Genomic DNA, 15,265 nt, shown 5'->3' on the forward strand with positions numbered 1-15,265 from the left:
CACAGAGCTCTGACTTGTCACTCCCTCCACTAGTCTGTCACTCCCTCTCTAAGAAAGAAACCTGGGTGCTGATTTCCGTTTCCACTAGAGTGGAAATAAGTTACTCACATCAACTCTGCCACTGGAAACAATTTTAAACACTGAATAAAATATAGTTCTAACAAGTACTTAAAAGTATCTAAGTGTTGAAAAGGGAGGAATTACTTTGCCAAGATCTCAAGGAAAGTTGGACTTAAGGGCAGGCAGCTGGCCACAGAAGCCACCCTGGCTCCAAGGGCTTCCTTGAGCATTTGGGTTGAGATAATTAAGTCAGAGCCTAGAGCCATGCTAGGTGGGGGTCTAATCAGAAGTCCTTTCTCCTTAAGGCTAGGTTAGAAAAGGGTCCCATCCTCACAGTGAGGGTGAATCAAAAGCTAACCCATTCCACCCCCAGGGGACTTCAGTCCTAAGGCATGTTACCATAAGGGCCAAAATATTCTAAGTTGTGAATTTAGTTTGAAATGGCTTGGCCACCTCACAAAAATAACCCTCTCTGGAAAGATATACTTTCACCCTAAGACTCAGAGAATCTTCCCAAATCATTGTTCGAGGGAAATGTACATCTCATAGCCAAGAAGTAGCTAAGCAAATGAGAACAAGCCACCAGGAAGAAAAGCCAGCAGGAAACATGCCACAGTAGAGAGATGCCCACAAAGATTTGTGATATCAGCATCATCACACTTACAATGTGTAATTCACCATGTACTTCTGAAAACTAGAATTTGTAGAGGACACCTGAAGGGATTAAAAAACTGCATGCAGTAAGTCAGAAAAAACACTGCATGCTCCTCTGAAACAGTGTCTCAGACTGTTCAGAAATGTATCCTCACTTGGTGACCCTTCAACATTCTGATGTTCTCAGAGAGAGCTGTTTACTCTCTGATCCTTTACTGTTATGCTCGCAGTGCAGAGTTCCTGCATACTGCTGTAAACATAAGCTCTTTGGTATCAACACACAGTTACCCCATTCCTCTTATCACCAACTTGCAGTAAGTTTTCCCCCACTCTGATTCATTGCATAATGTGCCTAGCAGATGTGCTAGGTACTATGCTCAATCATAGCAAAAGTAAATTTTACATTTTGATGAAAATTTAATGTAAGGGCTCGGTACAGCATTTGAGCAATAATGATCTGCAGTTTTACAGAGTCCCAAGTTGTCATTCAACAGTATTTATTGGATACCGACTTCATACAAGCACTGATCTAGGAGAAAGGATACAGCAGTTAATAAAGGCAAAGTCTCAGCTGCTATGGAGTTTTACATCCTAGCTGGAGGAGATAATTTACATAACTTAGTTTCTGACAGTGTTAAACATCACTGAGAAAATATAAGAGTAATAGAGCGGTTATTCTTTAGATGAAGTCAGGCCATCTAAAAAGCAACACATTAGCTGAGAGATTAAATGACAAGCAGGGAGGGGCCAGCCATTCAATGTACTGAGGGAAGAACACGCCAGACAAAGAGGAAAGTAAATGCAGAAGCTCTGCGGCTGCTCTGAACTTAGCTTGTTTACGGAACAGAAAGAGTTGCATGGTAGAAAGAAGTCAAGAGTGTGTAAGGGATAAGGGCAAAGAGGGAAGAGGGTGCAGCAGGCCAGTAAGAACCTTGCAAGTCACAGATACAAAGGAAAACTCTAGAAGACTGAGGAAGGGACATATTTATTACTTACATTTCAAAAAGATCATTCTGCCACTGCTATAGCAAATTTGGATTAAAACAGGGCAAGGGTGAATACAAGAAGATCAATTAGCAGGCCTCTTGAGAGAAGTATGCAGATTCAGGGCCCCACTTCTAATAGGTTTCTGGCTGATGGCTGAGGCTACTCTGTGAATTTCATTGAGTGGCAAGCCCCCCCCCCCCTACACTACTCACCATTCTCCACTCATCTATTTACTTTCACCAGTATTATCCTCTTAACCACACATGCCTCTCCTTGCCTTCTCAGTCTGTGACATTCTACTCCCCCTTCTGCTCCTCTTGAACCCTTCTCCAAGTCCCCTAAGCAGCAGCAATCATGACCAGCCCCCACCCCCATCTCTTACCACTTTCCACCTTTCTCACCAAAGAGCTTATGTTTACAGCAGTATGCAGGAACTCTGCTGCACTGCGAGCATAACAGTAAAGGATCAGAGAGTAAAAGCTCTCTCTGAGAACATCAGACTGTTGAAGGGTCACCAAGTAAGCATACATTTCTGAACAGTCTGAGACACTGTTTTAGAGGAGCATGCAGTGTTATAAACATACATATGTATGTCTACTCATGTCTGTTTCCCCTACAGTTATGAGCAATTTGAGGGCAGGGTCTATAACACATTTATTCTGTATCCCAAGTGTCTTGTAGTATCTCATGTTTGCTTTTTCAAAAAGCTAACTGTAATAACAATAGCTTGCAACTAATGAACCTGAATTAAATTTTTGAATCATCTCAAACATCTGATCACTAGTTGAAATGTTAAGATACAAAAAGAACAATATAACAAAATAGATACAGATAACATACAACCCAAAGAGGCACAGGATGCCTTCAACAGTATTTATTGGGCACCGACTGCATACAAGCACTGATCTAGGAGAAGGGATACAGCAGTAAATAAAGGCAAAGTCTCAGCTGTTATGGAGTTTTGCATCCTAGTTGGAGGAGATAATTTAAATAACTTAGTTTCTTTTTTTTTAAGATTTATTTAAAAATAATTTTTTTTAAGATTTATTTATTTATACAAGCAGTCAGAAGCATGGGAGGGTGAGAGAACTCACCAGAGTGACAGGCAGACTGATGAACTGCTGAGGGGAGCAGCAGGCGCAGCAGTAGAGAGGATTGAGCCTGCGCTGCAGAAGCTGCAGGCAGCTTCACAGCCCAGCGCTCAACCTCTGGGCCACCGGGGAAGGCCCTAAAGAACTTAGTTTCTGACAGTGTTAAACATCACTGAGAAAATAAGAGTAACAGGGTGGTTACTATGAGATAGTGATAGTGATACTATGTTTATATATAAGGATAACATAGTGATTAATTTAATGTGTATTCTAATAATATTGCATGTTCTCATTAAAATATATTTTTTTAATAATAACAGCTATTATTAAGAAAATACCATGTGCCACCAACTCTTTTGGCATGTTATAAATACCAATTTACTTAATCTATAGACTAAGTCTTCTTAGGGGGAACTACTATCGCTTTTTATAAAAATGAAATTGAGAAAGAGTGGGATTAAATGACTTACTCAAGATCACTACTCACCAGGGTCCAAGCTCTTAATCACTAAGAATGAACAGGTGAAAAACTACAAAGATTGGGCCTCCCCGGTGGCGCAGCGGTTGAGCGCTGGGTTGCGAAGCTGCCCGCGGCCTCTGCGGCGCCGGTTCGATCCCCGGCTGCTCCCCGGCCACCAGAGGAGGGTCCCACATGGCGCGCAGACCTCTCCTGCCGCCCGCTGCTCCCCTCAGCAGTGCACTTCGGTCCTTCTGCCTGCTCTGCTCCCCGCTCTGGCTCTGGTGAATTCTCTCACCCTCCCGCGCTTCTGACTGTACCCAGTGCATGTATAAACAAAAAACAAACAAACAAACAAAATAAATAAATAAAACATGCCTCTATAAAAAAAAAAAAAAAGAAAAACTACAAAGATTGACTTTGAATTTAAATTCTTAACTTTAGGTTGGTAACTATTTAAAATTTCCCTATAATAATTTCCTTGAATAAATTATATACAGGCTCTCTTCTTACATGCTTTGACCAGAAGCAATGGTTTTCTTTCTGTATAGGATAAACTTTTCTAACAGTTTTTTTTCTTTTCATATCAATAACTGATGCTCAGCCTGTCAGAGAATAACCTTTAAGACTAAGGGAAGGGCCTCCCCGGTGGTGCAGCGGTTGAGCGCTGGGTTGCGAAGCTGCCCGCGGCCTCTGCTGCGCCGGTTCGATCCCCGGCTGCTCCCCGGCCACCGGAGGAGGGTCCCACATGGCGCGCAGACCTCTCCTGCCGCCCGCTGCTCCCCTCAGCAGTGTACTTCGGTCCTTCTGCCTGCTCTGCTCCCCGCTCTGGCTCTGGTGAATTCGCTCACCCTCCCGTGCTTCTGACTGTACCCAGTGCATGTATAAACAAAACAAACAAACAAATAAATAAATAAAACATGCCTCTATTAAAAATAAATAAATAAATAAGACTAAGGGAAGAGTAAAGAAAGGAAAGAAGGAAAACTCCTGGGTTGGGCCAGTCTGTACAATTCCACAGTCAAGGTATGGATTTAAACCCCACCACCTACGTTAATGTGGCCCCAGCAGAAAATCAATTCAACCTATGCAAGTTCCTACCATGTCATAGTCTTCCTGCCTGTTCCACATTTCCCTACCTCATACCACCAAGAATACCACCACATTCTTGTGAGGATTCTTAACTAAGCTCCATGAACTTCTACAACAGTCTATGAACAGAATTCAGGGGATTTGTAAACTTGGCATGATGCATTCTATGTATTTTGTTCACAGTTTTGCGTAGGAGAACTGGAGTGTAAGCCAGAGGTGCAGGTGGTGAGAGGATTCACCAGAGACAGAGTAGGGAGCAGAGCAGGCGAATTTACTGAAATACAGTGCTGAGGGGAACAGCGGGTGAGACAGGGAGAGGTCTGCTGCGCCATATGTGGGTTAGTTCTCTGGCTGGGGATTGAGTTCAGGCCTTTATGGCAATAGTGCTGAGACTGAACCCCTAGGCCATGAGGGAGGCCACATTTCATAAATTTTTTAAAGTTAATTTTCTCTTTCAAAACACAATTCCTTCTCCTAATCTTTCTAACTCTTATCATGAAGTCATCATTCTTGCAAAAATCATCACATGCAGTTGGGAGACAAAGCCTGAACTTTTCTCCCTATTTGTAACATTCTTTCTCCTGTCTTGCTAATCAGCACAGTGTAGGCCATAGAATAGCAGCATCAACATGACTTAAGAGCCTGATGAATGCAGAATCCCAGGACCAATCCAGGCTTGCTGAGTCAATCTGAGTTGCATTTTTAAAATGTCCCCAAGTGATTCATATACACACTTAATTTTGAGAAGCACTTGTATAGTTTTACTAATATGCTAGCAGCCTATCTGCATCCGGATTTCATCAATTTTAGGTATCAATTACCAAATCCTTATAATGTGCTAATTACAGGTTTGGGTTTTAAATACATTATTTTTTTTTTAATTTTTTTTTAATTTTTTTTTTTTAATAGAGGCATGTTTTTATTTATTTATTTATTTGTTTGCTTGTTTGTTTGTTTATACATGCACTGGGTACAGTCAGAAACGCGGGAGGGTGAGAGAATTCACCAGAGCCAGAGCAGGGAGCAGAGCAGGCAGAAGGACCGAAATACACTGCTGAGGGGAGCAGCGGGCGGCAGGAGAGGTCTGCGCGCCATGTGGGACCCTCCTCCGGTGGCCGGGGAGCAGTCGGGGATCGAACAGGTGCCGCAGAGGCCACGGGCAGCTTCGCAACCCAGCGCTCAACCGCTGCGCCACCGGGTAGGCCCTTAAATACATTATTTTAACTTAACCTTCAAAACAATCTTGTGAGATAATCATCTCCATCTTAAGAATGAGAAAATTAAGGTTCAAGTGGGCAAATCATCTACTCAGAACCCATAAATGATGGAGATGGGATTTGAACCTAATCTGACCATAAACCATTTTTGCTAAATTCCACCAATTAACTTAAATTCCAAAATTTATATTTCAAAGGGAGTATTGGTAGAATTAATGACTCTAGATAACTGTATTTTCTAATCAACTCAAGACAGTTTTACATTTGATTATTACAATTCTCGCTGAAAGTCTTTCTTAAAGTCTTAGGCATACATAGCACTCAAGTTCACTCCAAGGGATCTGACAAATAGAGAAATGTATTCTGTTCTCAGGACACAATGGCAAGTTTCAGGGGATATAAAACCATTTCCCTAATAATAAACTTAGTGGAAAGAAGAATGACAAGCAGATATACTCAGAGTCAAGGGGAGAAAAAAATAAATGATGATAGTTCTTACATGACTAATTAAGTTCCATAAGAAGTTTTATCTAATATCTAACTATTATTTTAGTTTAATCATTTCATTATATTCTATTCAGATAATATTCTAGTCATTCATTTCATTTTCTTTTTTTTTTTTTTAATGATTGTGGTCAATTTTTTTTTTTTTTTAGATTTATTTATTTATTTAAGCAATGGGTACAGTCAGAAGCACTGTGAGAGAGGAGGGTGATAGAATCCACCAGAGCCAGAGCGGGGAACAGAACAGACAGACTGACGAAATACACTGCCGAGGGGAGCAGTGGGCGCGGTAGGAGAGGTCTGTCATGCCATGTGGGACCCTCGCCAGCTGCCAGGGATCAAATTGGCGCTGCAGAGGCTGTGGGCAGCTTTGCAGACCAGCACTGTGCCACTGGGGAGGCCCCATTCATTTCATTTTCAAGCCAATTTCCTTCTCTTATCTTTTTCAATGTCCCAATATAAACACACAAGCTTAAAAAATCAACTATTTCTCCAATAGAGTATTTACCTATGTGAAATCCGAGATCTGAGAATAACAAAAGCTACAGATGCTTTACCCAGTAAACTGCTTCTTCAACAAAATAGGACACATGGACACTGAGCTAGACACTAGCTCTATATTACCTGTCCAGGCCCTCTGCCTTCTCTTGGAAACTCTTCCTCTCTAACTCCAATAGGCAGGAATTGCCACCTTTGATATCAAGCCAGTTCAGGGGGATGCTATAACTGAACAAAGTGGGGCCAATCAGAATCCTTCTCTGAGGGGCTTATAACTGACTCAGATATACAAAGTCCCTTTCGGGGACAGAAATTACAACTGTGAAATTCAGGAACCATTTGTTCCCTAGCCTGTGGAGGAAATCAGTCAGCTATAGGCAAGAAAAAGCCAAATGAACATAAAAGCACCCAAGCACCTGGTTCCAATTGTTCCTGAAGTCCAGTTCCACTCTTGTTCTCAAGGTTTGCTTATTAATTCATCCTTTCATCGTGATGGATGAATTGATAAGCAATTTCTTCTAATTTAAAAAAAAAAATTCCCTAAACTCATTGGACTTTCTGTGACTTGCAACCAAAAGATTTTAATATTATCTGCTTCAGAACACTTTGTTTTAAGTTCTTCAAATATTTTCAATACAAATGTCTAACTTTGCATAGTTAAATAGGTTTTTAAATACTAATTTCTAAAAGAGTCCTACTTTAAAAAAAAGATTTATTTATTTATGCATAGAGCTGGGGTACAGGCCAGAGGTGTGGGGGGTGAGAGGATTCACCAGAGACAAACTGGGGAACAGAACAGGCAGACTGACTGAAATACATTGCTGAGGGGAGCAGCAGGTGAGTCAGGAGAGGTCTGCCTCACCATGTGAGTAGCTCCGTGGCCAGGGATCAAACTCATGCTGCAGTGGCTGCAGACAGCTTCATAGGTTGCATCTTAACCCCTTGTGCCACTAGGAAGGCCCCCTACTTTACTTTTTTATAAAAATCTTTAATAATATCTATTTAAAACCAGTCTTGGTTCATAAGCACCACACTATTAAAATATAAATCTAAGAAGGGAAATGCCTGATCATCTTTAGTTTAATACCAAAAGTAACAAGATAAAATTGTCTTCTTAAACCATCTTTACTTTATGTATCCAATTATATTCTCTGCTTATGATACTTAAAATAAAAAATTGGCAGTGATCCATTCACTGATGGGTATTTTAAATTAGAAAGCATAACATATCAAATAAATCATACAGTTAGGCTTATTCTTCTCATTGAGAATTACCACCACAATGGACTTGAAAATTTCCACCTTAATTGCAAGTTTTTACTTTTCAACCTAATAGACTTTGACTTAGAGATTGCAGCACCATTCAACCACAATCAATCCAATCCAACAAACTCTGAGTTCTCCTATTTCTTACAATGGCCAGGGTCCCTCCCTTTAGTAAAGGTCTTGAAGATTCTCTTGAATACTGCCACATTTTCAAGATTCCAAAACCCCTGTGCTCAAGTCCCTCATATAAAATGGAGTGGTATTTGCATATAGCCCAGGCAATCCTTCCTATACTTGAAATCATCTCTAGAATACTTATAATACAGAACACCAATGCAAGTACTAAGCAAACAACTGTTATACCATACTGTTTAGGGAGTAACAGGAAGAAAGTCTGTAGTTAGATCTATGATTGGTTGTTCTGTACTGAATGTACTTAATACTGGCTTTTGATCTTTGGTTGGCTGAAACTGAGGATGTTGAACTTGAGGATGCAAAGGGTTGACTGTATACTATTACTATCCACGGTCTATGGATCCTATATAATACTAAGAACCTAAGAGGCTGTAAAAATAGTCCTGAATCTGGAAGTTAGTAAAAAAAAAACTTGGCAATCATCCAGTCCAGCCAGCTTGCTTTATAGATGCAAACAGTAATGCAAAAACTATATAGTTAACAAGCCGAGGCCAACAGAACGAGAGAAACGATAGAAATACAGATCCAGTGAGCTTTAACCTTGGTATGTAGAAGATTCCCAACCCCTTAAAGATGCCTCAGTGACAAACATGCAGTTCCCTTCAGTACTCCAAATGCATGGCTATTTCTAATGGATCTTAAGACAAACCTAAATGAAATTTAAAAGGATGAGATTGCTATATTCATGACAAATCTTTCCATGAAATATAGGGAAAGATGCCACTTATAAAGGCTCCTCTTTATAAAGATCTGTTTCTTTTCTTTTGTGCTTTCTCAAATGTCCCCATTCATATACAGTAGGCTTGCTCCATTTTAGTATGGCTGACATATTTACTCTCAAACTATAGACTCTAGAGCATACAAGGTCATATGTAAATATTTTTCTAATATTAGACTTTGTCACCTAAAGTGAGATCAACCACAAATATTATATATGGCATCTAAATGCTCAGGTTTCATCATTACATAAATATTTTTTTTTCAAAAATAATAAAGATAACAGACACTTTTGGGAAAAGACTGAAATGGATCTTCCTTAGTCTTCTCATAGTCCTCAAAATAAAGATATCTGGATAAAATAAGGGGTGTTTTTAGCAGTCTTTGCATAGTGGCTGGCACTATGTACCCAATACATAGTTGTTGAATGAACAACATGGCTGTTACAGACTATGAAAACTTGACTACTCTGGATGACTAAGAATTGTTAACTTTTCTTGAAAGCAAATGAAAATAACACAAGATGTCTTATCTACAAATCATTTATAAGCCTGAATAGTTTCAAATTATTTCCAATTAGCAAGAAACTTCAAAACAAATGCAGCAATTCATAAATTTAAGGTAGCATCATAAGTGGCTACAGTAAAACATGCATAATCACTGGATTTTCTAATGTAAACTGGAATTCAGATTAGTTCCCAGAGAACACACACACTCTTTCAGCAGCACAGTGGTGACACTTCACTAGAGTAAACCCTCAGATACAAACTCTCTCCAGACCAAAACACCAGAACTCCAGGGGAGATAAAAGCACTCAACAATGAGCAATTAGCAACATTTTTTAAAAGAGCAAGGAACATAGATATTTTTTAAAGAAGAAAACTTTACAATTTAGAGTTATGTCTAATTCTGTTGATTTATTACATAGGAAAAATTTATTTTACTTGTGTAATAAAACTAGGAGGCTTTTGGTGCAGCCATGTATGCTGTTAGTAATTAGGAATGTGAACTTTTAAAGAAGTTGTCTGGAAGTTCAAATAAACTTCAGCGGATCAAGTATTAGGCTGACAGAAATAATCATTTCCCAGCTTTCTTAAAGCAGTAACTCCAAGCAAACACAATCAATCCTGATACTGTTTTACCTTTTCCCCAGTTGAGCCTGGGAAAGAAAAATACAAATACGATGCTTTGGGACCATTTTAAACAACTTCATTATACTGAGTGTTCTTTAAAACTACATGATTTTTGTCATTTCTCTCATGCCAAAAAGGGCAAACAGGCATTCATCGAAATCAAAAATATGGAAAGCAAGCTTACACTTTTCCTCAGATGCTAAACTGACTGCAGAGGGTAAGGTCATGGTCAACATTCAGACTCATTTAAAACTTTCATGGCTCAGCCAACAGCTCCGATCATGTTTCCTGATCCTAAGGAGATTAAAACTGCAGGAGTTTCTTGCTGTAAGATCAGCAGGAGGCTATTTCAGACCCTCAAACCGCAGTCCGCATTGCCCGCAGCGGCGCATCTTCACTACCTCTGGCTGAGTGTTAACCTAACCTTTCCAAACCTTCTCCTCTAGCCTTTTAAACAAATCCGCAATCCAGTGCAGTCAACTCAAGACTTCCTTCCACCAGAGACCCCCTCCTGCTGTCATCTCACCCTCCCCCCTCTCTGCCTGCCCTTCCGCAGTTGGACTTTGGCCTGGTTCCCCAAGGTGGGGGAGGCGAGGTGGGGAAGAAGACTCCCCGCCAACAGCTCTTCAGCCTCCACAGTGGCAGGGCGTTGCGCGAGCCAAGCAGAGGAAGATGCTAAGCGCTACTGCCATATTTTCAGACTTTTTTCCTTGCCAAAAAAGAAGCCTTGTGTCCAATAATTTCGCCTTTAGAGGGGAAAAAAAAAAAAAAGGACCTAAGCACTAAAGCCGCGGACCAAATCTTTCACATCTCCAGTATTCCCTGTTCAGCGGGGAGACTCCTGATGATCCTAGTCTCAGACAGGTACACCTGCTGGCCGGCGGGAACCGGGCCATCCCAGTCGCCTCAAAAGAAGGGAGAGATCACCAGGATTCTGGTCCCAGAGCCCCCACCAAGGCTGACAGCCCAGATGAAGCCGGGCACCACACAAACTTCCAGTTCCCGGGTTGTGGGAACAGAACTGAGGCGGGCGGAGAGGAAAAAGGGGTAGGGGTGGGTGCACAGGCACTGGCCGCAGGGCCCAACTGCGGATGGGGCCCAAATGCGGATGGGACCCCTTCATCCAGCACAAGGTCCAGAGGGGTCTAAGTAGCTCCTGGGTGGCCCGGGGGGCGAGTGTGCCCCTCCGGGATGGAGCACCGGGGCACAGTAGCGGGCGGGCAGTTCCTTAGGGAGTGCAGCCGAGATCCAGGATTCCTCTTGGGCTCCTAGCCCCACAGCAGCGCAGCAGGAGGACGGGAACAGGGAGGAAGAGCAGCAGGAGGAGGAGGAGGAGGAAAAGGACTGCGCGCTGCAGCCCGAGCCCTTACCGAGTGGTTTACCCCCCACATCAGGACGCTGAGCAGCGGATCGCTGGCCCGAAAGAGCTTCACTTTCTGCGCTACGAAGTGCTTCTTCTTGGTCTTGGTCTTGCTCGCTAAGACGGAGGACCCCAGGTTGCCGGGGGTCGCCATGGCCGCCGCCTCAGTCCCCTGCACCACCGAGCTCCCGAGGCCGGGGACCCGCCCTCTCTACACGCTGGCCCGGGGAGGCAGCCGCATCCCCCCACCCGTGGCGGCCCCGGAGCGCTGTGTCCCGTTCCACCCAGCCGCGCGCCCGGCCCCTGTCTGGCCGCTGGACCCGCGCGGCGGCCGGGATCTCCAAGGAGGCTGCGCTGGCTCGCGCGCCTGCCGGGCTCCCGCGCCTGCCGCCTCTCGGCGCTCAGCCGGCGGCTGGACCAGGCGCGCGCGAGCGGCTTCCGCGTTGGGCGCTGGCGTCATGACGCAGGGGGCGGGCGACAGCGGCCGCGCCACCAGGCGGGGCGCGGCAGCGGGACCGTTAAGCTGCGCCCTGCGCTCTGGCTCCTGCTCTGTCTTCCTAGCGGTAAGGCAGCCCCCCGAGAGCCTGCGGGGTCTGGGGGACCGCTCGGGGCCGTCTGATAAAGCCCAGGAGTGGTTGTGTGGCGCGGGGGAGTGTGGAGACTCCTCCAGCACATCCCCTTCTGCTCCCTCCCGGGGGTGAAAAAGGAAATGAGAGTGGGGAGGTTGGGGAAGAGAGCCCCCCAGAAGCCGTGGGCAGACAGGGAAGGAGGCTGTGGGGATCTCCTCTTACTGCTGGGAAGAGTTAGAGCTGAAAGGCCACATGGACACCTGGGCTTCCCTAGTGTGGAGGGGAAGGATCTGGACACGTCGTTGACTGGCTCCCTGGCTGACCATGAAATCAACTTTTTAATTCCTTTGGGCCTTTAATCCCCTTGGATTTGGGGACCGTCCCACTGTCTGATCTGGCAGGGAAACTCCCACCTAAGACACGGGCAACCGCTGTGATTACCACTAGGATCCTGCGCCCCGAACAGGACTCTGGATTCCTGATGGGTCGTGTGGTGCAGTGGTTAATTGAGCAAAGCAGTTAACTGCTCTTGAATTTCAGGTTCTTCACGTTAACAATAGAACTAGTCAGACAACAGTGTCACTTTAGGGACTCTTCTGAGCCTGACAAAATATGCCCTTTCTGCCCCCATAGGGTGTTTGTTAGAATCAAAATCAACCTCTCAGTGGCATTGTCTGTGAGCACATTGTAAGTCATACAACACTATTTACACATAAGATAAAATGTAGAATACTTGCAGATGACACCTAAACTCTCCCCTATCCTCAGAGAAATGCCTGGGTGGACATCGGTATGTCAGTTATCTGCAGGGACCTTTAAAGTGCCCAAAAATCTAGTTCAACATCTTCCTCCATCCCACATGTTGCTTCACATTGAGTGATCTTGGCATGACCTACACATTACTCATTTACCCCAGGTAGTTTATTTGTTTAGCAAATTTTCATTGAACCAGTCTTGAAAACTTAGACTCATCGTCAATTGCCTCTCATCATTATTTCACATAAACCTCTTTACCAGGTCCTACCTACCTTTGCAAACAGTTGTGCTCAAATACCATCTCTTTCAAATTAATCCATCCACCTATGTGGTTCCATATCACTTTATTCCCTAACAGCTCTGTTATTTTTAACTGTACATTAATAATGCAAGACAATGGACTTGATGTGAATGCTTAAAAACTGAATTTAGTGATGATAAAGTACTGAATGACTCTTTAGGAAGGGGAAATGGATACCTGTGGGTGCTGCCTTGTAAGGTGTCATATAGTATGGCAGTGTCCTCTCTATAAGGGGAGCCCAGTATAGTATAGTACGTGGTGTCCTCCCTCTAGGGAGCAGACAGGGGCACACGCATGGAGATGAAAATTCACATGATATTTTCAGATAGTAATCAGGAAACTTGTAGTTTTTAAAAGTCAGAATTTTTTCCAGTTTTATTAAATACAATTGACATACAACATTGTAAAAGTTTAAGGTGTACAATGTGATTTGATGCACAAGTATATTGTATAGTGATTACCACAATAAGGTTAATTAATGCCTCTACCCACTCACACAGTTAACATTCCTGTGTGTGTATGTGTTTGTGTGTTTGTAACTTTTTAAAAAAAGATTTGTTTGTTTATGCATACAAGAACTGGGTTGTAGGCCAGAGGTGGGGCGGGGGAGTGAGAGGATTCATCAGGGACTGAGTGGGGAGCAGAACAGGTGGATCTACTGAAATACACAGCCAAGGGGAGCAGTGGGCGAGTCAGGAGAGGTCTGCTGTGCCATATGGGTAAGCTCCCTGGCTGGGGATCAAACTCATGGTGCTGTGACTTAATCCCTTGCGCCACCAGGGAGGCCCTGTGTTGGTAACTTTTAAAATCTACCCTCACTATATCAGCTTTTAAGTGTATAATACAGTATGTTAAGGGACAGAATTTTTAGTGCTTTACTTTGCTTTGAATTGCATTTAACTTAATGTTGTTCATGGATAGACATTAAATAATTTTGTCAATGACTTTTCACAACAGCTTTGTACTCTGTATTGGATTGTATAATGCAGGAGTACTAGAGTCACAGAAATGACCTTAGAAAGTACTTAAACTAGTTCTTAAGTTATATACATAAGACTTCTGAGATCTAGTGAAATTGAAATGTCTTTAGTTGTTGGGAGACAATAAACTCTTTGACTGCAGGGTCTATATTGTAGTCATTCTTTATTATCCCAATGAACCTAACATACTTCCTTTCCCATAGCATCTATGGCAAATTTTTGGTGAATAGTGGAAAGGAAATTTGTGTCTCTCACAAAAAAGTTATACATAAAGATTCCACATCCAGGAAACGTTTGTGTAGGGTTCAATGCAGAAATACTTTTAGGTTAGATTAATGTGACATTTAAACTTGAGGATTCAATATACGTGGTTTTGCAACCTAGTAATTTAATCAGTTTTCCTTTGGAGTTTGTGTGATAATGAAATAATGAATATGTCCTTAATTGAGCATCTAGCTTATTCAGGCTGCATCTATTCTGAGAATTGAAGAACGCAACCACCAGCATTCAACAAGTCTTTTATTTAAGTGAGCTTCCTTTATTGAAATTTTTTTTTGTTTCTGTATCAGAAAAATACATTTTTGATGATAAACAGGACTAGAGAAAGAATGAGGAAGTTCTATATTGGGATGGGCATAGGTCATGTCAGGCAAGAAGGACACAGCATTTGGCCTGTTGGGCAGTTCATTCAGATGTCAAGGCCATCACAACTGCAAGGAACTCTCAGCAGCCAAGTTCAGTAAGAAGGAAGGAAATGTTGGGAAGATTGAAAAATTTCTGATACTGCTCAGTGCCTGTTTATTGTTATTGTTGCTTTTTTACTATTCTTTTACGGTAATCAACTTATTTGCAATCCTTGAAAAGTATGGTCAAAGTATTTTGCTGGCTAAGGTATGTAACACCAGGAATGGATATTAAAGTAGGATAGATGCTCTGATTTTTAAATTTTATTATCCTTTCATAAAAAATACTTCAACTGAATTGTTCCCATTAGTCTTCTTTGAGAAGAGGGATTCAGTAACTTCCATGATTTTGCTGATGGAAACTCTTATGATTTTTATTGCTTTGAGATTAGAACAAGAAGTAGGACAATTCTACTCAATTTTCTGTAGTGTCATCCAGAACCTTCCCATTCAAAATAGCAGCATTTTGGAAGACCATACTGTAAGTACATATACAGTCAAAACCAGGAGAAATGCAAAAATTGGGATCCAAGAGTTGTGATAATGTGAGTTATTTTGGGGAGGGAAGTTGTTGACAACATGTGTGCAGTTTGCCATTTAGGTTTTCTGAGGCTCACTGTGTGTGTCTGAACCCTTCCTGGACTGTCTATGGTTTGGCAACCGCTGGTTGGAGTTGTCCACCCAATTGAAGTAGTGACTGTGATTCTTCTGGCTCCCACAGTTGGCTGGGACTTCCAGGACAGTG

At 42.6% G+C, this 15,265-nt stretch overlaps 1 protein-coding gene and 1 pseudogene across 1 annotated transcript in view; one reads left to right on the forward strand and one right to left on the reverse strand.

The window, feature by feature from the left end:
• Window positions 1-11,622, reverse strand: part of PIP4K2A (phosphatidylinositol-5-phosphate 4-kinase type 2 alpha) — a 142,245-nt gene extending 130,623 nt beyond the window's left edge. Inside the window, exon 1 of the mRNA XM_037510703.1 lies at window positions 11,242-11,622. Within this exon, the coding sequence (XP_037366600.1) occupies window positions 11,242-11,385 (144 nt within the window). The 5' untranslated portion in view covers window positions 11,386-11,622. The remainder of the gene's footprint in view (window positions 1-11,241) is intronic.
• Window positions 11,623-11,721: 99 nt separating this feature from the next.
• Window positions 11,722-15,265, forward strand: part of LOC119244747 (armadillo repeat-containing protein 3-like) — a 156,328-nt pseudogene continuing 152,784 nt past the window's right edge.

Source organism: Talpa occidentalis, unplaced genomic scaffold, assembly GCF_014898055.3.
Source record: "Talpa occidentalis isolate TD23 unplaced genomic scaffold, MPIMG_talOcc4v2.1 talOcc4.14, whole genome shotgun sequence".
Classification (NCBI taxonomy): domain Eukaryota; kingdom Metazoa; phylum Chordata; class Mammalia; order Eulipotyphla; family Talpidae; genus Talpa; species Talpa occidentalis.